Source organism: Kogia breviceps, chromosome 19, assembly GCF_026419965.1.
Source record: "Kogia breviceps isolate mKogBre1 chromosome 19, mKogBre1 haplotype 1, whole genome shotgun sequence".
Classification (NCBI taxonomy): domain Eukaryota; kingdom Metazoa; phylum Chordata; class Mammalia; order Artiodactyla; family Physeteridae; genus Kogia; species Kogia breviceps.
The window spans coordinates 19,792,604-19,819,047 of NC_081328.1; the positions used below are offsets into that span (position 1 = coordinate 19,792,604).

General features: G+C 38.8%; 1 protein-coding gene across 2 annotated transcripts in view; it reads left to right on the forward strand.

The window, feature by feature from the left end:
* The first annotated feature begins 3,358 nt into the window (after positions 1–3,358).
* TAF15 (TATA-box binding protein associated factor 15) overlaps positions 3,359–26,444 on the forward strand; it is a 30,231-nt gene continuing 7,145 nt past the window's right edge. Inside the window, exons 1-10 of one of the 2 annotated variants that reach the window (XM_059048635.2) lie at positions 3,359–3,611; positions 10,227–10,266; positions 11,765–11,816; positions 11,899–11,983; positions 12,066–12,168; positions 14,760–14,953; positions 16,391–16,511; positions 23,643–23,677; positions 24,290–24,322; positions 26,314–26,423. In XM_059048635.2, coding sequence (XP_058904618.1) covers positions 3,359–3,611; positions 10,227–10,266; positions 11,765–11,816; positions 11,899–11,983; positions 12,066–12,168; positions 14,760–14,953; positions 16,391–16,511; positions 23,643–23,677; positions 24,290–24,322; positions 26,314–26,423 — 1,026 coding nt within the window. Of the gene's footprint in view, positions 4,106–10,226; positions 10,267–11,764; positions 11,817–11,898; positions 11,984–12,065; positions 12,169–14,759; positions 14,954–16,390; positions 16,512–23,642; positions 23,678–24,289; positions 24,323–26,313; positions 26,424–26,444 lie in introns of both variants that reach the window. The other variant, XM_067020880.1, reaches the window with a different exon arrangement.

The following is a 26,444-nucleotide window of genomic DNA, read 5'->3' on the forward strand; positions in this document are numbered from 1 at the left end:
GGGAGTCAATCTGGAGTCAGTTTGTGGTAGAGAAGGACCCTTAGAAAGAAGCCCCAGAACAATGCAGACCTGGGAGGAGTTCTCTGTTTCAAGTTTGGGAGACCACAGACACTGTAAGAAGAACACGGGGCTTGGCCCAAAGGCCTGGATGTGAGCTCTGTTTCTGTCCCAGTTGGCTGTGTGAACTTGGTAAAAAATTTCACCTCCCCAAGCTTCACTGTTCAGTCTACAAAATGTGGATAACAGCAATATCTATTTCACAGGGCTGTCCAGATTAAAAGAGATAATGGATATAAAAAACTAAATGTCACTCCTTTGATGAGATTCTGCAGAAGTTCTCTATTGTTTTAAATTTAACATCCAAACTCCTCCACAAGGCACACAAGGATTTTCAAAATGTGGCTTCTGCCTACTTCTTTCACTTATCACCATTCCCCACCCCTGCAACTCCACAGACCAGCCAGACCGAATCACTAAGAATTCCCAGAACTCTCTTCTCTCCCAGTCTTTGCAAATACAGCCCTTGCTGCCTGGAGTATGCTGTTCCCGATATACACTCCCCCGGCTAACTCCTGTTCTTTCTTCAAAGCTCAGTCAGTTTAGGAGGCATCTCCTGCAGGGAGACTTCCTTAATAACCCTTCTACCCTTCATGTAGGCTAGGTGCTCTTCCTCTGTGTTTTCAGACCACCCTCTGCACCCTCCAATTCTAGCATGTTCAGTAGTTTATTGGAAGCATAGGTTTGTACTGTCCCTGTTATGAGAAGGCCCTTCCTGGAGGGCAGGAGCCATCCTGTTTTCTGTTTCTCTATTTCTAGGTCTTCCAGGGCCTGACACTTAGTAGATCTCAGGAGATGGCAGCTGAGTGAAGAATGAATGAGTGAACGGTGGTACAACTTAAGGGGTTGATGATGAGCAACACTTTTTGTATATCCATCTTTTAAAATAGCCCAATTCTAAAAAAATTTAAAAAGAGGAAAAGGGACTTCACTGGTGGCGCAGTGGTTGGGAGTCTGCCTGCTAATGCAGGGGACGTGGGTTCGATCCTGGTCCAGGAAGATCCCACATGCTGAGGAGCAACTAAGCCCGTGTGCCACAACTACTGAGCCTGAGCCCTAAAGCCAGTGAGCCACAACTTCTGAGCCCAGGCGATTAGAGCCCGTGCTCTGCAACAAGAGAAGCCACCGCAATGAGAAGCCGGCGATCGGCAACGAAGAGTAACCCCCGCTGGCCACAACTAGAGAAAGCCCGCGTGCGGCAACGAAGACCCAACACAGCCAAAAATAATAGAATAAATAAACTAAAAAATAAAAACAAAAAAATAAAAGAGGAAGAAAAACCTAGAAATCGTGTTCCCTGCTCCCTCCACTGGCAATAACTGAATTCTCTCCTGCCCATCTCCTCCTCTGGGGTTGCCTTCCTCAATACACCCACTGAATGGCTAAATTGTTTTTAGTCATGAAAGAATTTCTATTTCTTTAGCCTTGCTTATTTGGACCTGCCTAGGGAGCTCTGTGACCCTCCACCTCTAGAGCTGAGCTCTCATTTACTGCTAGTATAATGAAGAGAGATGACCTCATGCCTCTTTTTCTGACCTGAAGGCAGTAATTCTTAACGTACCACTCCACCTCCAGCCCAACCTGCTCCTCCTCCTGTTCCCTGTCACAGTGAATGACACCACCACCTGCCCTCTTGTCCAGGTGTGAAACTCAGAATTTACCCAGGACTTCTCTTTTTTTTTGGACTTCTCACTTCTTTTCCTACCCAAATTGGTCACCAGATCTTGCTCAGTCTACTACCTAATTATGTTAGGGATCTTTTCACTTACCTCCATCCCTGCAGCCACAACCTAAGTCCAGGCTACTATGATCCCTCACCAGAATTATTGCATTGGTCACCTAATCGGTCTCCCTGCTTTTAGGCACCTCTTATCTCCATACATTCTTCATATTGCAGCCCGAAAATGCAAATCTGATCTTTCTTTAAAATCATCTGGAAGGAGTTACCCACTGCCTTCAATAAAGCCCAAACTCTAATGTACTTTACAAGGTCTCAGCTCTTTAGCCCTAATTTTCTGGCTTCATCTCCTACCACACTCCCCTCGTGGATAAACTCCAAACATATTGAATCACTTTTTTTTTTTTTTTTTTTTTTTTCTGGTACGCGGGCCTCTCACTGTTGTGGCCTCTCCCGTTGTGGGGCACAGACTCTGGACGCGCAGGCTCAGCGGCCATGGCTCACGGGCCCAGGCGCTCCGCGGCATGTGGGATCTTCCCGGACCGGGGCACGAACCTGTGTCCCCTGCATCGGCAGGCGCACTCTCAACCACTGCGCCACCAGGGAAGCCCATTGAATCACTTTTTTAAAAAAGTACTTGTTTACTTGGTTGGGCCGGGTCTTAGTTGCCTGCACACAGCATCTTCGTTGCCACGTGTTTAGTTGCAGTGTGGAGGATCTAATTTCCTTACCAGGGATCGAACCCAGGCCCCCGTATTGGGAGCACGCAGTCTTAAGCGCTGGACCACCGCGGAAGTCCCAAGTCATTGACAACACTTTTCCCCACTTAAGAAGTGGTCAGCTTCTGCACATCACCTATGGTTTGTCTCAGATGTCACGTCGCCCTTGGGGAAAATGTCCTTGTGTGCTCTCTGAGCTTTCATAGCCTCACCTCAGACTCGAGAGCTCGACCCCCCTGTAGGCAGGGCAACAGAATAGTTAGACCCACAGGCAATGGTGCCTGGTTACCAGGATTCCAATTCCACATTGGCCATTTACCAGTAGTGCGACCCAGGGCAAGTGAATTCTGCCTTCTCGTCTGTAACGTGGGTATAGTATTTCATCAGTCTGTTGTGAGAATTAAACAAGATGATGCAAGGTGCCTGACAATTAGAATTAGCTATCATCCTAGCACCTAAAACTAAAGCTCGACCCCCTACCCGGACACATCCTCAGGGGCCGCTTTGTGTGTGATTTCGTTTTAAGGCACACGTTTGTTCCAGTATCACCTTGCAGTCTATCTGTTACTCGGCAAGTTAGTTACAACAAACCGGGAGGCGACTTGGTTACGGAGTTCGTCACGACTTTCCGGCCGGGAGCTCAGCAACTCCCAACGCCCCCAGGTGGCTCAAGCCTTCTTCAGCCCAAGCGGAAAGAAGTAGGACATACCATTCGAAATTTCCTTTTCTAACCATATAACCTGCGTTTATAAGGCCTCTCCTCTTTCGCTTCCTAACCTCGAATTCTACTAGATCCAATGAAGTGAAAAACAGGACTGTAATCAGAACGTACAGGGTAGGTTCAGTCCCCTCCCCCATCCCGATCGCGGCAGTGGTACGGCCTCTCCACAATTCCCTCTAAATAATGGTACCGTCCGAGGAGGGGGGAACGGGGATTCTGAAGTCCTTTGGGTTCTGGTCTAGCACAGAGCTACCCCTCGAGCCGTGGCGTTGTGGTACCGCCCGCTGCCCTCTGATTGGCTGCCGAAGCCCCGCATTCTGGGCCAGCTCGCCGCGCAGCCCTCAGTACGGCTCCGGCCGCAGCGCCGCTTGGCTCTGGTATTCCTTGTTCTCGGCGGGTTGTGGGGGCTCTGCGCCGCGGCCGTTAGTCATGTCGGGTAGGTGACTCCTTCAGCGAGCAGCGGCAGCGGCGAGAAGGGGCCCGGCGGGGTTGGGCTGTCTTCCCGCCCACCGGAGGGCCCCGCGGGAAAGTCTCCGGCCCTGAGGGAGGCTGGGGTGGGGGTGTGTGGGGGGGGCGGACGCTGCCGCCGCCATGTTGGACTGGAGGGACGCACGCTCCCAACGCTCTCCGTCTGCAAATCCCGGCGGGAGCACTCGAGCCCCCGGTCTCTTGGTCCTGTCCTTGGAACCCGAGGCGACGTGCTGCTCCCGGGGGAGGGTGTGTGAATCGGGGGGCGGAGGCCGCTACGCCATCGCAGGGGCGGGGGGAGCCCGTGATTAGAGCATCGGCCGGAGAGAATCGGTGCTTCTGGTTCTCCGCTACGCCTCAGATCTTTCAGCGAGGCCTCCGGCCAGTCATCTCGCCGCCTCGTCCCTCAGTTTCCCCATCCGTGACGTGGAGCTGGGCCTTCCTGACTCACCCATTCATCAGGTGGGGGCCTTGACGCTCTGGGAGCCCTTTTAAACGACGTTGCCTGACACGAAATCCTACATACATGTCGTCATTCCCTCCGCACCAGCCTCCCGGATTCGAGATGGGGGTGCTTGCGTATAGTATCTCTTCACCCTCCTCTGTCATCTTCACCTCTTCAGTTGTTTATCTCCTGCACGAGCTTGAAAGTGAGCCCTGTCTATTATTGATGGGTTCTTGTAGGTCCCTGTGGCATTTAAGTTGAAACATACAGACCAAAGGAAAGGCAGTCTTCCATCAAGCACTTAAATTGACAGAGGCACCCCCGTTGTGTGGAAGAGAAAAAGAGGCCTTGGTCTTATCAGGACCGTTTAGATCTTGTGAAAGCAGAATATAAAGTCCGGGACGTGGGTCTGCTCTTGATTTAGCAGTCCAAGCTGCCACACAAGGCCCTCTTGTTGGGCACATCGCAGGCTGCAAAGAAAGACCCGGCTCTCCACTTGCTAGGAACCATTATGAGAATTACATGTTACTTTTCAGGTGGAAAAGCAGAACACGTCCCTGAAAGCCATATGGTTGGGATGAAAATGACTGCTGGCAAAGTACTTTATGTTTTTTTTAAGGGAGAACCTCAGATATTAAACCCCCCCCCCCGACCCCAAGTAATCCAGTTTTGCAGAAGAGTGGAAGTATGTGACAAAAAGGAAACAGCAGGCTGAGAGGAGACCAAATTAGCAAGAATGGTTGGACAGGGGAATGATAAACATTCTTTAGATGAACACTGATGTTAAGCCAGAAGGTTGATCTTTAAGGGGAAGGGGCATCTACCTGATGTAAGAGGCTGTTAATTGCACAGAATTTGTCTCTTTATTCTTGCTCAAGCAAGAAATAATTTCTTACCCCAAAGGTGACATTGGTACATATTTTACCAGGTGCATAATTTGGAATGAAGTCTGGTAAAGCTCCTCAGAAGTACACTCAGGAGGGTGTGTAACCCATCCGTGATGTAAAAAAAAATTTTTTTAAGATTCTCCCACCTTCATGCAGAAATTTACCATTTCAGTGGATATACAGTGCTCATTAAAAACCATTGACCTGGGCTTCCCGCCCCGGTCCGGGAAGATCCCACATGCCGCGGAGCGGCTGGGCCCGTGAGCCATGGCCGCTGAGCCTGCACGTCCGGAGCCTGTGCTCCGCAACGGGAGAGGCCACAACAGTGAGCGGCCCGCGTACCCCCCAAAAAACAAAAAACAAACCCATTGACCTGTCTCGATTTTTGACATAATTATTGGTTTAAAGCAATGGCTTATTTTTGTAGGACTGGGTAGCTTTTATGGAAAATTAAATTTTAGAGGTGTACCGTTTGTAAAATCCAGGGTTTTCAGTGTGTCATAATAGTGTGTGAGCTGGGTAATCCATTATCACTGGTCTTCAAAATTACCAAGACAGCCCTTACTTGTCATTTTGTAATTTGAGTTTTTTTAACATCAAAATTGACTTTCATGTCAAAAAGAACTATCTAATAATTGCTCGTTTCTATATTAAGTCAATTAGAGTTAGAATCTTTTAAGTTCTACTTAGTGTTGTTATATACTCTTTGTACATTTTGTAATTTGTGTATAAAAATAATACTTTCGGCTTTGTACAAAAATAGGAATAATGCTTTTGACTTGTTCTTGATGAATGTTTAAGTTAATAAATTTAACAGCAGACTCCCCCCTAAACAACTAATGGCATTAAGTTTAGTTAAATCCTTTAAACATTCCAAACTATACTTGTAAATTTAACTTATCAAATTGACTCAGCCACTACAGGTGCCTGACAGGACGGACTTATAAGCCTAATAAAATAAATGCTTACGTAGTAAATAAATCAGAGTTGTAAATATTGTGAGTCAGACTCTCAGACAAATGTGAATTATCTGACACCTTTGAAGTTAAAATCAAATCTAATATCAATTATACATATAAAAATTACAAAGTCAAGAAACTTCTTTTGGCGCTGTGGCAGACTAAGATAACTTGTAAATCCTCTGTCTGCGAATAACTAAAAATGCAAGAACTTACATAAAAGGGCGAGCCCCTGCTGCCAGAAATGAAGTAGAAGCCAGCATGGTAGGCATAGAGGAGGGTGTAGGTCTCATTCAGAGACTTGGACTTTATTGCCCAAATAACTAAGGACAGGAGATGCAGCCTTGAGACCATTAGAGCCATGTTATGGGAACCCTTACATAAAACCTGGATGTTTGAAGGACTGTATCTTCAGTGAGAGAATGAACTAGAAAAACCTTTGTACCAGCATAGGAGATAACAAGGAAGCCTGGGCCTTGAGTGAGGGAAAAAAGTTTTTTCCTGAGAATTTGTAACCTGGGACCTGTGCTTCATATAGAGTTTCGGTGTACATTTAGATGAGTTATGAGGTCCAGGAAACCTCAGGCCAAGAAATTTAACATAAAAATTGGTTCTAGACTGACAGTAACCTTGGGGTTCCTAGTAAAAACAAACGAAAAACCTTTTCTGAGGAAATTTCAGAACCTAGGTCATGAGGAATCTTACAGAACAAACAAGCCTTGCAGAACATAAGTTCACAGTAAAACATTGCAGAATTCTGGAAAACAATTCACCAAAATGAGAGTGACAAATGGCATTTGAATCCCTAATAGATAGTCTGAAAGCAAGTATTAATGTGTTTAAAATTATTAGAAACCTAAAAGAAGGAATCAACCCTAAGACCAAGACATGGTAAATGGTTACGTAGATTTGAAAAAGAACCAAGTGTAACTTACTGTTAGAAATGGAAAAAGTGGCTAAGTTGAATTGCAGATAGACCTAGCAGAAGAAATAGTGAGGTAGAAAATAGATATAATTACCCAGGATTCAGTTCAGAAGGATAAAGATGAAAATTGAAATTTTAAGAAGCATAGGAAATAGATTGTGAATCCCTGTTATACATCTAATATGAGTTCAAGAAGGAGTAAATGGTGAAGAATTAATAGATAGTTGAGAGTTTTCCAAAATTGATGGATCAAGAAGCAGTAGCCTCAAACATGAGACATAATCAATTCGTACCTAGATACATAAATGTGAAACTGCAGATTATGAAATACCAGTGACAAACCTATCAGAGGAAATAGAGAAAAGGTAAGATTGGTAGACTTCTTAAAAGTTTTAAGAAGCCACTAAATGATCCTTGGAGTTTAGAGGAAAAATAACGTTTGACCTTGACTTTTTTACGCAAATAAAGGACTAAGAACACCACTTTAAGGCCTTTGCTGAAAGAACTGATAAAAGAAATCCGAGAGGGAGGAGTAGGATGCAAAAAGATATAGAGGAAGCAAATGTAGTAGATACAAAGTATTGACTATGGAATCTAGAGTTTTAAAGTGGAAGCAAAAGATAAGGGAAAGAAAAAGTGGAAGCAAAATAAGGTGAAGGCTGTGATTGGCATTATAGCATTAAAATTCTTGTATGCTAGTGGAGGTTGAAGATCATTTTGAACTTTATCAAGAATGCATGTTAAGAATTGAACATACTCTTTAAATTACGAATAGTAACTTATTAACAGAATTTGAACGTCTAACTTCCAAAGCAGTAGAGGAGGAAAGAGAGTAAGGAAAATCCAATAGAAGGAAGTTAAGGAGTTGAAAAAAAAAAACCCTGGTAAGTAGAGAGTCTAGTATAGGCTGGTAGGAATAAATAAAAAGTAACAATAATCAAAATATGAAGACATCAGTTGAAAGAAAGATTTTCACATTGGGAAAAATTGATCTAGATGTATGCTCTCAAAAATGACATACCTAAAACATCAGAATAAGAAGTGTTAAAAGTATAGAGATAGAAAAATATTAATCAGGCAAACATCAACCAAAAGGAAGATTATTTAGTTACATTACCAGTCAAAATAAAGTTTGGACATTTTTAATGATAGTCTTCATGTAATGTTAAAAGGAAATTCAAAAAAAAAAAAAAGGAAATTCACCAGGAAGCTGTAAATTGTACTTTTATGTGCTTTAACAATATGGCCTCAAAATGTAGAAAGCAAAAAAACAGTAAAAGAAATTGACAAATACAGAGTCAAACAGGGAATTTAAAAAAATTTAAACATACTTCTCTGTGTAATTAATAGATCAGGTAGACCAAACATGAGTAAGAATATGAATAATAGAACTAACAAGCATCATCTTACAGATTTACAGAATTCTTTCAACATTTAGATAATACAGTTCTTTTCAAGCACATAGGAGACATTTATGCAAGTAAAAGTGTTTACCAAGGGGAAAAGCAAAAAACAGCAAATCCTAACAAATACCTGGAATAGTATAGAAAATACCTTTTCTGCCTGCAATGGAATAAGAAGACAAAACCACAGTGTCAAAACCTTATACACTTGGAAATAAAAGCACCTCTAAATAATTCATGGGCCCAGATATAAGGCTCAAGTGTCAAGTACTCATAATGAGCAGTTGTTTAAAATGCCATAAATAACATTTATAAACTGATTTTCTCTGGTGAATGTAAAACATCTACTTTCACTAAGAGCTGGACTTGTTGGTCAATACTCTTATTTCTATATTCTAGAGTTTTAAAGTCAGCCAGGGAAAGAAGTCAGATTTACAGTTTCCGAGAGCTGAAGTGACTGGGTTAAGAGCTCTGTTACTTATTAGATTTAAGCCAGGGTCATATGACGTATGTGCTGTGTACTTCTATAATTTTTGCCTGAGCCAAAGTACAATAAGGTCTTGGACTCCACTCTGACACTGGAAGAACCCACGTCACTGCCTTGGGATATAATTTAACTTAAAGCTTCATGCATCCCCAGTGTATGTATATTTGTTTTACTCATACACCCCCTCCTCCCACTGTAATCCTTTTTAGTTTCTGAATTGGTTGAAACTAACTTCCTTTGCCATTTGTTAGATGCATCTAATCTCTTTATGCTCCAGTTAGATTCTGTATCCTTTTCATATTTTTCTTATTTGGTTAGTTACAAATCTAGTCATCTTATTATTATGGGCAGTGATGCATAATTTTTTTTTTCATCTCAGGTAGCCTTATGTCCACATTCATAAAAGAAGTAGTTTGTGTTAGGATTGCACTCAATATTTTAGTAGTTAAGGATTAAAAAAATTCTTGTTCAGTCTGATTGGAGATCTCTACTGTAGAGAAGTGGCAAATTTGATGTCACCCACTTACACAGCCAGTGACAGTGTTTTCTATTGTAGCTTTATATGAATTGAATGAAAAAGCCATTGATATGATTTGATATTTGGCGGGTTTTCAGAACTGTTCGACAACGAATGGTTTTATTCAAATTAGATGAGGTTGGGCCTAATAGCGGTTGAAGACTATCAGTCATTTTTTTGCAGTCGAAAGAGTATTTCATATGATATTTTTTACTCATCACTAATAAAATTAGGTCATTCATTTGACTCGGAGAAGCCTAAAGGGTAGAGCCTCTTCAAAAATTTTTGGAATAACTGACATTTTAAAGTATTGAGAAAAGTTCACAGTTCAAATTATTATTATTATTATTTTGACGTTTATTACTCAACTCATGCCTTCCTTGGTAGTTTTTATTGCCAGCAAGGAAGCTAGAGGTAAGTATTGCTGAGTCGGTATATACCAAGTGGCTTAGCTGCTTTTACCAAGTCTTTGGAGATCTTTTTGTTGCTGCTGACAGCCAAAGCAATCCAATCCAATCGAAGGGAATGGTGTATATGTTAGGCTGGCAAGGATATGAAGTAAATGTAATCCTGGGGATTTGTCTTAGAGTGTGTATTTTCCCCTTTTTGATCCTGATTAGTTTTTTTTAACAGATGTCTTTTTATATATAAAGATAATATAACTTGAGCTTTTGAGTTTTTGTTAAAAGGATGGGTTTTTCACTGACTGTTTCTCATTTGTTCACTTGGTTTCTGTGACCATCGGGACATGTTTGTAGAGTAGTTGTTTTCAAAGCTGTAGTTACTGTAAATAGCTAATACTATTGGCACAGTTTTCCTTGCACTGTATTTTTAACTTCTAGTTTTTCTTTCTGTAGTTTATGATATTTTCTTATCACATTTCATCTGTAAGAGCTGAAGTCAGCCTTTGAGGGAAGCCTAATTTTAAATAAGATTAAAAATTCTTTTTATGTGTTTTAGATTCTGGAAGTTACGGTCAGTCTGGGGGTGAGCAGCAAAGGTAAAGTATACGTACATTTCAATAATACCATGAATGAGTAGAACTGAGAAAAAAAGATAAATTTAGTCAGGCTTTCCTCTTAAGCTTTGGTATCTTGATGTCTTAAAAGAGTTAAATCTTAGCTTGTAAAGGGGAAAGAGTCAGCCTATGTACATAGGTGCTGTAAGATATTTTTCTTTTTTTAAAAGGCTGTTTGAATCAGTAAATATAGGTGCCCCCTAGAGATTAAAACGAATCTCATAGGTATTGTAAAGATTGTTTTCTTTAAGAAATTATTAAGAAGAAACAATTACTAAAAGGATTTAAGTAGTTGAACTATAACAGCTTAGAAAAAGCATTTAATTTTTTTGATTGTATATAATATGCTAAGTGTGTTTTTTCTGGAGTGGATTTTCTTGAAGCACTATGATAGAAGTGTTTAGCATTTTAAAAATCATCCTCACCATGCTCACAATAAGAAGAAAAGTCTGTTTTTATGTGAATGTATACATGCAGTAGGATTCTCTTGCTTACCAGAAATACAGCCTTCACTTGTACTATAAGTGTTTTGCAGCTCAGAGTGAGATGTTCGGAAGAGCATCTCAGATACCTTCTGTCATCAAGTTTTAAGCTTCATGAAAACAAAACTGATTTGACTTTTTTATTCTCATGGGATAGACCCTCATAGTAGGCAACTAGCAAATGTTTATTCAATGAAATACGTTTTATAAAGTTAAGAAATTCTGTTAGCACTTGATAGCTCTAAAATAGTAAGATTTTTTTGGCATATGTTTTATTTTTCTTTGGTATATATTCAGAAAGTTTGTTTCTGACTTGTTAAAGCTTATATGCACTAAAATTAAAGAAAGTTCAACTCTGAGAAAGCTGCATGTATTCATTCAGTCAGTCAACAAACTATGCCATCCTATGCTATGACACTGGGGATACAATATACTTTTGTTCTATGATAGTATTCTGGAGATATACATGCCTCTCATTACTGAGGCACTAAAAATTGGACGTTTAGTCCCACACTGTGCCTTTTCAAGGATGTTAGAGGCAAATTTAAGGCAAATGGTAGGAAGAAATTAATCTGTCACAGCACAGCTAAACTGATTAAAGCTCTAAGTTAAAGAGTCATTATTTTTCTGCTTCAGATATTTATTATGGGTTTTGCTACCATGTAGTCACTCCCTTCCACCCCCAGCCTCCCACCCATCCAAGCATAATTCTCTTGGCATTTTCTAGCTCTGGTGAAGTTTTGTTTATTTGTGGGAGATTGTCAAACAAAACTTCTGGTGTGTGTTTGGGAATTTAAGAGGTCTGGGAATGATTTCATTTATGTCTTTGACAGTCTTTGGTTTTCACCTTTCAATGTAGACTCGAAGAGGTAGTTAGATCGACAGTTTCTCAGGAAAGAAGCTTGTATTTGAGTTGAAAGTTGAAAATGAAGATAGGGTTAATTTAAGCTTTTAAATTCTAACACATTTCTTTCAAGTAGTACACTTTTCTGTTTCAGTTATTCTTCCTACGGAAATCAAGGCAACCAAGGTTATGGACAAGCACCACAAGTAGGTTAAGTATAAATTGAGTTCTTTATAAATAGTTTTAATCTTAAATATGCAATGAAACTTGTATTTACCTAAATTTCAGAGCTATTCTGGCTATGGGCAAACTACTGATTCTTCATATGGGCAGAACTATGGTGGCTACTCCAGTTACGGACAAAGCCAATCAGGTTGGACTGATTTGTTAAATTTGCTGTTTTAGAAATTTAAAATCAGAACCTTTCCTAAATGGTATATCCATTCAATCTTTAGGTTATTCACAGTCCTATGGTGGTTATGAGAATCAAAAGCAGAGCTCATATGGCCAGCCATCTTATAATAACCAGGCACAGCAAAACATGGACTCATCAGGAGGGTAAGGAAACAGTAAAAGTACTGAGGTGTTGGGAAGTGGAAATAACACTTTGGGTATTAAACAGTTTTCACTAACAAAGTCCTAGCTTTAAACTTTTTTTTTTTTTCCAGAAAAGTGTTGATGGTGTATGAATTTCAGTTTTGTGTTATAAAGAATGTGGAAATTGTCAATATTGATATTTGATTCTTATGATATGTTATTTGTACAGTTAGTTTAGCTGTAAATGAATGCACATGATTTAAATGTTAAAATGTAAAATTTGGACCTCTGCTTTATACCTGAGATGGAATAAAAACCTGCCTATAAGAGGAGACTTATCAATGCTTACTTTTCATTTCCATTTTATTTTCTAACCATTTTAATGTATTTAATGTCCTTTTCAGGGGCAAAAATATTAAAGAAAAAAGTACCAAAACCTATGCATGTATTTCAAATACCCTAAAAAATGTTTTAATTCTTAATATAGGTAGGTGAATATTAGCAATTTTACAGGTCTTATATATATATATATTTTTAACATCTTTATTTGAGTATAACTGTTTTACAGTAGTGTGTTAGTTTCTCCTTTACAACAAAGTGAATCAGTTATACATATACATATGTTCCCATTTCTCTTCCCTCTTGTGTCACCCTCCCTCCCATCCTCCCTATCCCACCCCTCTAGGTGGTCACAAAGCACAGAGGTGAACTCCCTGTGCTATGCTGCAGCTTCCCGCTAGCTATCTAATTTACATTTGGTAGTGTGTATATGTCCCTGCCACTCTCTCACATCGTCACAGCTTACCCTTCCCCCTCCCCATATCCTCAAGTCCATGCTCTAGTAGGTCTGTGTTTTATTCCCATCCTACCACTAATCTCTTCATGCCTTTTTTTTTTTTTTTTTTTTTTTTTTTGCGGTACGCGGGCCTCTCACTGTTGTGGCCTCTCCCGTTGCGGAGCACAGGCTCCAGACGTGCAGGCTCAGTGGCCATGGCTCACGGGCCCAGCCGCTCCGCGGCATGTGGGATCTTCCCGGACCAGGGCACGAACCCGTGTCCCCTGCATCGGCAGGTGGACTCTCAACCGCTGCGCCACCAGGGAAGCCCCATGCCTTTTTTTTTTTTTAGATTCCATATATATGTGTTAGCATACGGTATTTGTTTTTATCCTTCTGACTTACTTCACTCTGTATGACAGACTCCAGGTCTATCCACCTCATTACAAATAACTCAGTTTCATTTCTTTTTATGGCTGAGTAATATTCTGTTGTATATATGTGCCACATCTTCTTTATCCATTCATCTGTTGATGGACACTTAGGTTGCTTCCATGTCCTGGCTATCGTAAATAGAGCTGCAATAAACATTTTCGTACATGACTCTTTTTGAATTATGGTTTTCTCAGGGTATATGCCCAGTAGTGGGATTGCTGGGTCATATGGTGGTCTTATATATTTAAAAAAAATTTTCTGATTTGAGGAGCCTGTACTTGTTATTAATTTTAGTACTGGCAACTTACTTTTTACTCTGCTTTACAAAGTACGAACGTAGGGAATACTATCCAGAAAGCGTGTTACATTAGAAGGCTCTTCAAGCCTGGTTAGTTTTAAATTTAAGGAGAATCTTTTCATAAGGATGCATTTTTGGTAATGTGACATATAAATGTGGACCAAAGAGAAATGTTAGATTTGGTTTGACAGTCATTCTAAAGTGAAGGTCTAGGGTTCTGACCTTTGTGATGTGCTTTGGGTAGGGAGTTGGGGAACTGATCTTTAATAGATTGTTTTGATAATTTGATGCAGACTAAGATGTGACTATTAAGTTGTGAGGCCATTTTTGTCCCCCCCTGCCTTTTTTTTTTTGAGTAAACATTAGAACTCAAATCCAATTAAGTGTTTCAACATTCCCATCCTGAGAGCAGGTAGTTAATAGTCATATTGCTCACAACATACTTAGAATTTTCTTTCTGAATTGCAAGAGAAAATAAAGCAGTCTCATTTGGTAGTTAGACTTTGTTTCAGTTAAAAAAATGGCATCACAAAGCAAGTTCCTTCCTCTTACTCAGCAGATTAAAACTTTGAATGATTTATTGCTATTTTCTAAAATTTACTATTATTGAAGATGCTTAGAAGAATGTACTAAAGATAAGGTTCTAAAGATAAGAAAATAGTCCCCAAAATATTATTAAATAATTTTGTTGTTAAAACTGAGATAGAGCCTTTTAGTGTAACTATTAAAAGGAGTCAGCACTTGCTGTGTCATGTTTGTTAAAGGGTCAGACATACTACTGTACTTTATGTCACCTTTAATTTTTTTTTAATTCAAGGAGATGATAAAAACCATAGTGATTTTCTTCTCTACAGTTTTCAAAGGTTTGTGTGTTTTTTCTCATAATGTGACACCTCTTCAGTGATAGTAGAACTGTTGTTTGAAAGTCATTCCATTGGTGATAAGATTCTGTAGATAAAAGAGCTAAATGATTCCTACCAGAAAAGGGTAGTAAATGTGGATGAGGTCTAGCTGGGCAGGCCTCTTACAGCAATCAGTCTCAGTCAGCCTGCTGCAGTAAACAGTCCTTCTGTAAAATCACTCAAGTTCTTGATTTCTGTTTAGCCAAGGTGGAAGAGCGCCTTCATATGACCAGTCAGACTATGGTCAACAAGATTCATATGACCAGCAGTCAGGCTATGATCAACATCACGGCTCTTATGCCGAGCAGTCAAATTACGATCAGCAGCATGATTCCTATAATCAAAACCAGCAATCCTACCATTCACAAAGGGAAAATTACAGCCACCACACACAAGGTAAGATATGCTGACCTCTCTTATTTTTCCTTTTTTCCCTTCATAGAATTGTGTATTGAATTCTGTATTGAAAGACCCACAGAGGATTTCAACTGTTTGTAAGAATTTAGAGTGACCCTGAACATATGTTCTGTCTCATGTCCATCAAAACTAATTTATTAGATTGATATTTCTAAACTTCTTGGAGACTCCAGATGGTCATGTGATTTTTTTGCTGCTGAGTTTTTGAATTTCCTTTGTTGTCTCAGTCAACTGATCATTTGACAATGCTGCTGCTACCAGTTCTTTTTGATAGTTTAATTTAATTTTTAAACATTTTTTACTTTTTGGCCGCACCGCGCGGCATGTGGGATCTTAGTTCTCCGACCAGGGATTGAACCTGTGCCCCCTGCAGTGGAAGCACGGAGTCTTAACCACTGGACCTCCAGGGAAGTCCATGCTACCCGTTATCTTGGTACTGGTACTGTATGTGATATGAGGAAATTATGATCCTATATTAGCCTTCTCTAACCTCAACTAAGAAGGACCAGTCATTCTTTCTTTTGTATGTATCACTTTATATATATCATGATATTTAGGAATCTGACCAGCCATGAAAATGAATGCTTCAAGGGCAAAGGTCCTGCCTTACTCATTTTTGTACCTGCTCGATAAATATTTATTGAATAGTTGAATGAATGAATAAGTGAATGAGTAAGAGTGGAAGCTCATTCACTGAATATCTTCTTCAGTGAATATATTCACTGAATATCTCTCAGTTTGAAAATCTAGTTATTCCTTGTCTGTGTTTGACTTACATTGAAATATTTTCGACATGAAAAATATAATAACTTTTAAGATTAGGGTATTCTTTTAAAGTATCTACTGATACTGATTGATTGATTGATTAATTGATTGATTTGGTTGTACCAGGTCTTAGTTGTGGCTTGCAGGCTCCTTAGTTGTGGCAGGTGGGCTCCCCAGTTGTGGCTTGCCAGCTCCCTAGTTGTGGCATGTGAACTGCTGGTTGCAGCATGCATGTGGGATCTATTTCCCCGACCAGGGATCGAACCCAGGTCCCCTGCATTGGGAGTGTGAGCCTTAACCACTGCGCCGCCAGGAAAATCCCTAAGATCAGGGTATTCTTTTAATTTATTAGAGTTCTGTACCTAATGTACTTTACTCAAACTACTCCATATTACCATCACATCAAATGGTGATATCCACATCACCATTTTGCTGTCTGACTTTGGTAGAATGGAATTTGACACACATATAATTCTCGTACATTTAATTCCAGATAGTGTTATGTTGACTTGCACTTGAGTTTTGTGCACATGTGCCATTTTCTGAAGGTCACAGGTGACCTAAAGAGCTATTTAAGATTATGTTGTGGAAAGCCTTTGTCAGAAATTTCAAGTTGTTTATGTCTGTATGTATTAATTTTCTTTTTTGTAGATGACCGTCGTGATGTGAGTAGGTATGGAGAAGATAATAGAGGATATGGCGGGTCACAGGGAGGAGGTAGAGGGCGTGGGGGCTATGACAAGGATGGAAGAGGTCCTATGACAGTATCAAGGTAAGTTTTTAGGTACAGATGTCTACATTTCTTCTCTCTCTTTTTTTTGTTGTTGTTACTTAGCTGGTTTGATCCCATCATCTGATTTAGTTAAGAGGCCTAAAAAAGAGATTATGTTGTAGAGAAGAGGACAGAAATTCAAAATTTATTTTCAGTCTTAAGATGTCACATAAATTACCTCAAAATGGGCTTTGTTAGCCGTTAGTTTATGTGGTATGTATTAAATACCAATGGAGATAAGTCCCCTACTATGGTGTGGTTAAACCACTTAACTATGTTTTTCCTGCCAGAGCTATTGACTCTAAACTCCTTTAAAAGATGACTCTGGGAAATCCAAGTGTTTTATATGTAGAAAATACAAGGTAAGTTAATTCTAGATTGGAAGGTGGAGAGGCTGTTCTTTAATCTTGAATCCCCTTGGGAAGGGAACATATTAGGAGGCAATAGCAGATTATAAAGTTGGGGTTGGCAAATGAGAGAAAGATTTTATGTAACTGAACTATTTTGTCCCCATTCTTAAGTAAATTGAGATAATTAGTGCAATGTCACATACCATTGCATATTTTGTCTAGACTAAGCTGTGGAAAAGGAATGACTTTCTAATTCAGCTTTCCTTTTCTCCGTTGTTAGTGTTATCAGGTTTTGGTATTTATGGCATATGTTATGAAAGGTGGCTTTAAAATTACTTTCAAATATATGTGTAAGTCTAGCGCTTTTGCTCTAAAAAATAGGAATGAAAAAGTAGTTGACATTTATTGTCCTCAGATGAGGTTTGTAGGTTGCACATTTCATGTGTAAAATATACAGGCTTAAAAGATAATTTGTGTGTTCCTTGGGAATTGAAATTGTCAGCCTGTTAACTGATAATATTATATCAATACCAGGTCACTCTTTTGCTTCTTAGGGACTGTTTGTCTGTTCCCTGAGGTGACCTGAGAAAATCAGTTACATAGAGCACTGTTAATTTTTCAAGTGAGCCAGGAATTTGATCTCATTGACTTTCTCTCTGTTTAGTGTATAGCGCTTTGGTCTGGCAAATCTAAAGTCTAAACATATTTGATAAATTTTTATAAGACTTGAACATTAAATGTCTTTTGATTGATAGCCAAAGTCAATTTATTAAGGTAAAACAAGTATATTGTATGCCTCTTCATTATCATGTGGATGTAAGTGAACAACGTAGAGTGGTACGGTGCTTACTCTCTACGTAACAGCCTCCCTCCCTCAAACAGAATCCCAAACAAGATAACTAACAGGTATATGTTATTTTCTGGTTAATATGTTTTAGATAATAGGCTGCCTTGGGATGCTATACGTTTTACAGCATATCATAGGTTTAATTTGCTTCATAAGGAAGTTATAATTATATCTGTAGATTATCTATGAAACTATGACAGTGTCTGAATGAGAATGGTAGAACCCCACTTTTCAGGAGGAGGAGGGTAAGGAAGTCTTTAAAATATGTTTTCATTTTTGAGAGATGACTTATCTTAGAATGAAAGAGTTGAAAAGACCTTGAGTGATCCTCCTGCTAAAGGAGGGAAGATCTGTATCTTAACCAACCCCGGGCGTACCAGTTTTAAGCACTTTGATAAACCTCCTTGGCAACATTTCAGTATAATTTTTGGCCCAGGTACTGAATCATGAACTAAGTTTTTGATTTTCAAATCTTTTTATTTAACTTTAGAACCTCTTCAAACAAAATCTTGTGTAGAAGCCCAGTATATATTAGGTCAAAATGATGGTGATCTATTTCAAGTCAGGGTAGGGTTTTTGGGGGAGAGGTCTTACCCAGTTGCTGTCTGTATACTCCCTCCCTCCCCCACCCCACCCCCTTAGCCAATAAATGGAATGTGCATGAAAGGCCTTTTTAAGAAATTTATGTGGATGATTATACTTACTCTCTATATTGGATGGGCAAACTTTTTACGTGAAAGGCCACATAGTAAATAATTAAGGCTTTGCAGGCCATGCAGTTTCTTTTGCAACTGCTCAGCTCTGCTCCTGAAGCACCAGGAGCAGCTATAGAAAAATATATAAATGAATAAACATGGTTGTGTTCCAATAAAACTTCATTTATGGATACTGAAATACGAAGTTCATATAATTTTCATGTGTCACAATATTTTGTTCAGGATGTGATTTTTAGCTTATTTATAGGGGTGAAGCGTTTCAAATTAAAAAAAAAAAAAAAGCCCAGTTTCAGGGCTTTTTTTCCCCCTACACTTGGTTTTACATTTAAGTACCAAAAATACCCAAACATTTTTTGTTAGTCTTCATCAACACTCCCATTTGTGTTTGTAATCATCTTACTTAAAAATAGCAAGGTTGAAAATATGATCCTTTCAGGGCTGTTTGAAGAATATCTGCCATTAGTTGGGTTTATAATTAAAGAAGGGGCACAGTTTGCAGGTGAAGGTGGGATGTGTGGTAAAGGATATGACATTCTTAGACTCAAGTTGTATGATTGCTTGACTGCAGGAAGAATTCAGACCAAAGGAAGCTGTCAGCTTTCCAATTTTGGAAGGTAAACGTGAAGACTATAGGGACTATAGGAAACAGTGTTTTTCTTTGAAAAAGCAGTTGCAGCAAAAAAGATTGAATTTCTAATTGTCATCTAAAATAGATCAGTGGCCTCCTACTGGACTAGAAGCTTAAGGCCATAAATTTTCTCAGTGTTTTTAACTTTAGCATTGTGCTGAATGCATTGCAAAATTACTAGAACTTTATAGATAACCATTTTCCATTATTAACATGTCATCAAGTTAAGTAGATTTTTTAGGCTTTAATATCTGAAGTCTCAAAAAAGTTATCTTGAATTTTGAATGTCTTCTTGTAAGAGTTTATGAATAGCTTTCTTAAAAATGTGCATGTGTGCTGGTGATAGTCCAGCCAGTGCTGCCCAATATAAACATAATGTGGGTCAACTGTGAGCCATATGTGTAGTATAAAATTTTCTAGTAGCCACATTAAGAAAAATAAACAGCTGAAGTTAATTTTGATAACATATTTAATCTAACATATCAAATATTTTATGTAATCAGTATAAAAATTATTGAGATATTGCACATTCTTTCTTTTCATACTAAGACTTTGAAATCCATTTCGTATTTTACATTTAGAGTACATCTCAATTTAGACTCTCCATATTTCAAAAGGTCAGCAGTCACATATGGCTAGTAAATGTTGTATTGGACAGTACAGCTCTAGAATGGTAGATTCTTGGCCTTCTGAAATGTTGGTAAATTACTAGTATGAAAAATCAAACACAGAATAGTTTTTTAAAAACTAATCTTTTTCAATATTTAGCTGAGTTCCTTTTTCTCTCTGTGTATTGAATTTTCTGGGAATAAAGATTCCTGTATTGTCCTTTTACTTCTTGGCAGTTTTAGTCCTTGAATATAGATATATTTGGATTTTTAAAAATTAAATTTTGGGAATAGAGATTCTGTCAAAGTCTATTTTCTTTCTTGACAAGCACCTGAAAGTAAATCTGACTGTCGTCTCTAAATATGTAATGCTGTAACAGTGAAAGAACCCTCAGAGTCTACCCTAGAGTAGGCTGCTCATTGTGGTTTTGAACTTGGGACAACGATTTCTGTAGTTGAGTCAAGAATATACAATTGATTCTTATGCAGGGGGCACTTAGCCATGAATTTTGAGTATTCTTATATTATGTCTCTACTCTAGTAAATGCCTCTACTTCTTTACGTTAAAATGTCCTTACTTCAGAAATTCTTTATGTGTACAAATTTGCTTCTTTTTCTGGGAGGAAAACAAATTTGTTGTGGCAACATCTTGACTCAGATGTTCACATGCCTTTGTGTCTTAATTTGCTAGTGGGACCTTTACTTAGTTTATGGAAAAGGGACATGTAACTTGACTGCAGATTTGAAGAAAGGTTCTTAACCACAGGCCCATCTTCTGTTAACTGATTTAATAGTGGTACTATTTGAGGTTTATTTACTGTGTTTAATATAATAAATTTCCTATTAAGGAACTGTAATTAACTAATATGAAATTTCTTAATAAGGAAAGAGAAAAGTGACTGAAACATTGGAACTTGAAAGAAAGCCTCACATAGAATTATAGGTCATCTAGACCAGTGCTTCTCTAACTGTAATGTACCTATGAACTCCTTGGGGATTTTATTAAAATGCAGATTCTTAATTCAGTAGGTCTAGGATGAGCTTGCTTTTCTGAGATGCTCCCAGGCTCTGCCTTTGCTGCTATTCCATAGACCACCTTTCAGGTAGTAAGGGTGTAGACCATTATTTTGCGAAGGAGGAAACTGAAGCCTAGGGAGAATTACTGACTTGTCCAAATTTTCAAGATTGATTAGTGATAGTTAAGACTATACCCTGAGACTCTTACTTTGAAGACTAGTACTTTTTCGAATGTACTTATGGGTGTTTCCATATTTATGGCCATTGTGTTTGAAGTGTTCAGCTGCTGAATTTTCAAAGGAAATGCTCAATAATGATGACTTAAGTTAAAATGCCATTATATGGAGGAATAGGAAATTATAAATGTATTCAAGTGTCATTTGTTTTATATCCTTTATATTTTACCAGGGGTGTGTCCTTTTTTAAAAAATTGTTCAAAGTTATATTGCTGGCCAGAATAGAAATTTTAGCAACTACTTGATATATGAAATTGCATATTTTCCTTCCATTGTGGCCAGATAAACAATTTGGTACTTGATTAAGATGGCAGCAGAGTAATTAAGTGGTGCCTCTTCCAGCACTTAATTGTGAAAATTTCCTATTTAATAAAAAAATACTTTATCCTAGGTACTTTAACGTCCTGATATAGGAATGTGGGTTTAATACTTTCTTTTTTTTAAAAAAAAATTTATTTATTTTTGGCTGCATCGGGTCTGTGTGGCTGCACACGGGCTTTCTCTAGTTGCAGCGAGTGGGGGCTACTCACGGTGCACAGGCTTTTTCACTGCGGTGGCTTCTCTTGTTGCGGAGCACGGGCTCTAGGCTCGCAGGCTCTAGAGCGCAGGCTCAGTAGTCGTAGCACACAGGCTTAGTTGCTCCGCGGCATGGAGGATCTTCCCGGACCAGGGCTTGAACCCCCTTTCCCCTGCATTGGCAGGCGGATTCTTAACCACTGAGCCATCAGGGATGCCCGGTTTAATATTTTCACTAGCTCTTTTCTCATCATTTTTAGAATTCTAATGATCATCTTTGAAGAAACCTGAGATATCTTGTTTCTAATAAGATTTTTAGCAATTTAATCTCAGAACTCTGTTTGGCTTCCTTTCCTTAGAGAGTTAAGCTATGATATTTAGGCCATTTAGAAGTATGGGTTGGTGGGAGGGCTTGGGTGATGTTCTGAAAGAGAAGTCTTGGACACTCAATAGGAAACTATATATATATGAAAGACCTGAGCTTCTCTTTGTCTGCATAGCCTTGAAATAGTGTTATTCTCCTTTTTAGATTTCCCGGGCATCAAATAAAAATTAATGGCGAGTTAAGACGTGTGTGTCCATACCTATGTTAGTTGCAAGGGAATTTTTTTTTACGTCAAGGTAGTAGAATAGACTTCTAAAGAAAAAATTCTTTTTTATTTAGTCAGAGTGGTTTTTCTCAGGATGGCTCAAGAAAAGCCATCTAGAGGGCAGGGTTATTACTAAAGCAGAGGCTTTTAAGCAGTGAAGAGACATTAGTATATTGGATTAGTTTCTTGGGTTATAGTAGAAGATTAGTAGTCGTAGAAAATTAGGTATCACCATCTGAAAACTTTGGGTGTTTTTGTATCCATGTCAGCACACGAGTCTTAGAGGATTACATAATTCAGTTAAGAGAAACAAACTTTCAATGTATGAGTATTTAAAGAGTTTCTTGATAAGAGAGATCTTAGATTTCTTACATAAAGCTATGCACACAAGGGCCATTGACTTACTTGGCAGTGGAAATTGCCAAATAAAGTCATTTTCTTGTGGAGTATGTAGCATTCTGTCTCTGATATGGTCTACTGATGGGTGTACAAGAGCATTTGGCAGCATGAATTTCAGTAGCTCTGCTGTGAAGAGAACTAGCATGTTTCAGTGGGCATGGAATAGGAGGGCAGTTTAAAGTTATGCTTTCTTTTAGTGCTCATTTTACCAGATATCTGAATGATTTGCATTTTTAAGACTGCTTTCATTCAGTCTCACTTTTGTGTATATTTGTACCTCACTTTTTTCTTCATCTCATAAAACCCACCATTTGGTATCACAGTAGAACATAGTGCTCAAGTTTTTACCTCTCCCATTCTGCTATCAAAATTTTAACCTTGCTTTATATTTCTCTTCTAGTCTTTTTCTCATATATAACAAAAATATCCCCTTTAACAAAAATATTCCTCTTTAAGGGAATATTGACATTCATCTTGAATTCTTAAACTTTTAATAAAACTTAATTTATATATTTACTTTGTGAATCTGTGATGGTTACTTACAGGATTTTGGAAGTTTTTTTTTTTTTTAACATCTTTATTGGAGTATAATTACTTTACAATGGTATGTTAGTTTCTGCTTTATAACAAAATGAATCAGCTATACATATACATATATCCCCATATCTCTTCCCTCTTGCATCTCCCTCCCTCCCAGCCTCCCTATCCCACCCCTCTAGGTGGTCACAAAGCACCGAGCTGATCTCCCTGTGCTATGTGGCTGCTTCCCACTAGCTATCAGTTTTACATTTGGTAGTGTATATATGTACATGCCACTCTCTCACTTTGTCCCATTGACTTTTCATGCCTTGGTTATTATTACTGTTTTTAAATGATTTCTTTCTCCTTGGAAAGAATGTTTAGCATTCTTCCTCTTGTGCCTCCAGTTTAAGTGGATTTGAATATTATCCCTTTGGCTTGGGGTTGGGAAAATTTTTAAATGAGAGTATATTAGGTATGTTCTGTAATAAGCTTGAAAAGGCACCCTTGTGGAAATAGATCCTTGGGGAAACATTTAGGTGAAAACAACATTTTGAAGTCTATGAAATGAAATTTACTGGAAAGTTAGAGGTGCTACTGTTTTCCTGGGCGCTCTACTTGTGACAGTTAAGTATAGATTGAGCCCAGGGCTCAGCACATTAGAGACCTAAGGAAGAAATCATTTCTTCAATTTTTCCTCTGCAGTGGTGGTGACCGCGGTGGCTTCAAAAATTTTGGTGGTAAGTGCTGAGTATCCCAAAATGTTTCAGTGGAAATGCTATATAAACCTAAAAGCCACCAATATCCCGCAGATGTAGTCTAAACCCTTTCTTACTCTGTTGAGGCTGGTGTGTGTTGTGTGCTTAAAAAAAATTATATATATGCATATATATATCTCAAAATATTAAAAAGACAAAGTTGATCTCAAACAGTCCAATGGGTTTCTACACAGTGAATTTGCATGAAAGAGTCTGGTGACCAATGAATGAGACCTTCACTGGATTTTGTCAATATGTTTTTTAATAAAGGTAGCTAACATGGTGTTTTTAAATTATTAGGGTTTTCCAATCAGCCTTTACAACCAGAGCTTAACAAAAGTGATACTAGCGTAATGCCAAAGTGGCTGGTGCCGTCTGGGACAAGTTTAAGGGAATATTGACATTCATCTTGATTTCTTAAACTTTTAATAAAACTTAATTTATATATTTACTTTGTAAGTCTGTGATGGTTACTTACAAGGATTTTGGAAGTATTGACTTTTCATGCCTTGGTTATTATTACTGTTTTTAAATGATTTCTTATGAGTTGCCTAAAATAGCTTTCTTTTTCTTTTTCTTTTTCTTTTCCCTTAGGTCACAGGGATTATGGACCCAGACCAGATGCTGGTAAGGTTTATGGTAGCTTGTGACTCTGCCATTAAGAGAATGTTAGTTTTCCATTTTTTCAAAGGAAAAGTATGTGTGTTTGGAGGAGTTAGTACAGGAGGAAGATTTAATTTGATAATGCTGCCAGAACCAGGGAGCTTCACTTCTAAAGATGTACCAGCAAGAAAAATTCAGGGGGATTGATTGGAAAGTTTGCTAGGAAAAATTGCTATGTTTGTGCTTTCTCATGCTCTCTACTTTTTCTTTTGTGAAGAAATACTTGATTTTGTACTGCTAATTAGCATTATTTATTTAATTACTGCAAATCAAGTATGAGAGAATTGGTACGATTGGGGAATTAGAAGTAGAATAGCTGTGTTTAAGAAAATATTACAGTGGATTGATAGTCTGCTCAGTGGGCCTAAGAAACCTGAATTCATATATGAGAGAATTGTCTCACTCTGGGCAGAGGTCACTAATTTCTTTTCTTTTCTTTTTTTTTTCTTTTTTACAAAACATCTTTCTTTCTATACATGCCTTTCTTTTTTTTGGCTGTATTGAGTCTTGGTTGCTGCGCGTGGGCTTTCTCTAGCTGTGGCAAGCGGGGGCTACTCATTGTTGCAGTGCGCGGGCTTCTCATTGCAGTGCCTTCTCTTGTTGCGGAGCATGGTCTCTAGGTGCGCTGGCTTCAGTAGTTGCAGCACGTGGGCTCAGTAGTTGTGGCTCGGGCTCTAGAGCGCAGGCTCAGTAGTTGTGGCGCATAGGCTTAGTTGCTCCGCGGCATGTGGGATCTCCCCGGACCAGGGATCGAACACGTGTTCCCTGCATTGGCAGGCAGATTGTTAACCAATGTGCCACCAGGGAAGTGCCCACTAATTTCATGTGCCTTTATATTTTCAAATGAAATTCAAGGCTGCCTGGAGCCTTTTGAAAGTTATGTAGAGATTAAAAATCTATTTGAGCCAAAAATTTTTTAAAAAATTAATTAATTTATTATTTATTTTTGGTTGCATTGGGTCTTTGTTGCTGTGCACGGGCTCTCTCTAGTTGCGGCGAGCAGGGGCTACTCTTCGTTGCGGTGCGCGGGCTTCTCATTACAGTGGCCTCTCTTGTTGCGGAGCACGGGCTCTAGGTGCGTGGGCTTCAGTAGTTGTGGCACACGGGCTCAGTAGTTGTGGCTTGTGGGCTATAGAGCGCAGGCTCAGTAGTTGTGGCACACGGGCTTAGTTGTTCCGTGGCATGTGGGATCTTCACGGACCAGGGCTCGAACCTGTGTCCCCTGCATTGACAGGTGGATTCTTAACCACTGTGCCACCAGGGAAGCCCCCCCAAATTTTTAATATATATTGAAATCAGAACTTTTGTTTTTATTAAGATGCTAAAGTATTCTCTATGGATGGCAATTTCTGAATTATCCCTTGATGGACTGAATTTTTGTGCATCTTTCTTATTTTGTTATACTAATCCAAAAGTGTGCATGTAAGGTAAGGTGTGTGTCAAGGTGCCCCTACCCTCTGGTATATATAAAGCTTATTGCAATGAATGGGAAACCAGCAATTCTGCTTGGCTTGCTTGGAAGTACAAAGTGTCAGATTTGGGCAATTTTCTACTAGAAAGCTTTAAAAGTATTGATTAGCCAGAAAGAATTAAAACTCTCCAAAGAAAGGAATGCTACTTTATACTAACTTACTTCATCTCTTCCTGAGCTTGAGTCCTGTATCTGAATCTGAAGAGTGAGATTTGTAAGATCTCCCTTAATTGGTCTATGTATTTGATATAGTGTGGACTTGATCCACTTTACGTGAAGTTTAGTTGTGAGAATTGACCTACCAAATAACTGTTATGACCACTTTGCATGTTTATCTAAGAGGTTTCGTATATTGGTCCTTTTTCCTTTTGGTCACAGAAATAGTTGAATATTGAATAATAAATTATTATTCTTGATTACTAAACAGGATTTAGTAAACCTAAGGAATATGTAAAATTAATCATGGTTTTTTTTTCCCCCATAGATTCAGAATCTGATAATTCAGATAACAACACAATCTTTGTACAAGGACTTGGGGAGGGTGTGTCTACAGATCAAGTGGGGGAGTTCTTTAAACAAATAGGAATTATCAAGGTGTGTAAAAAATTGGCTTAT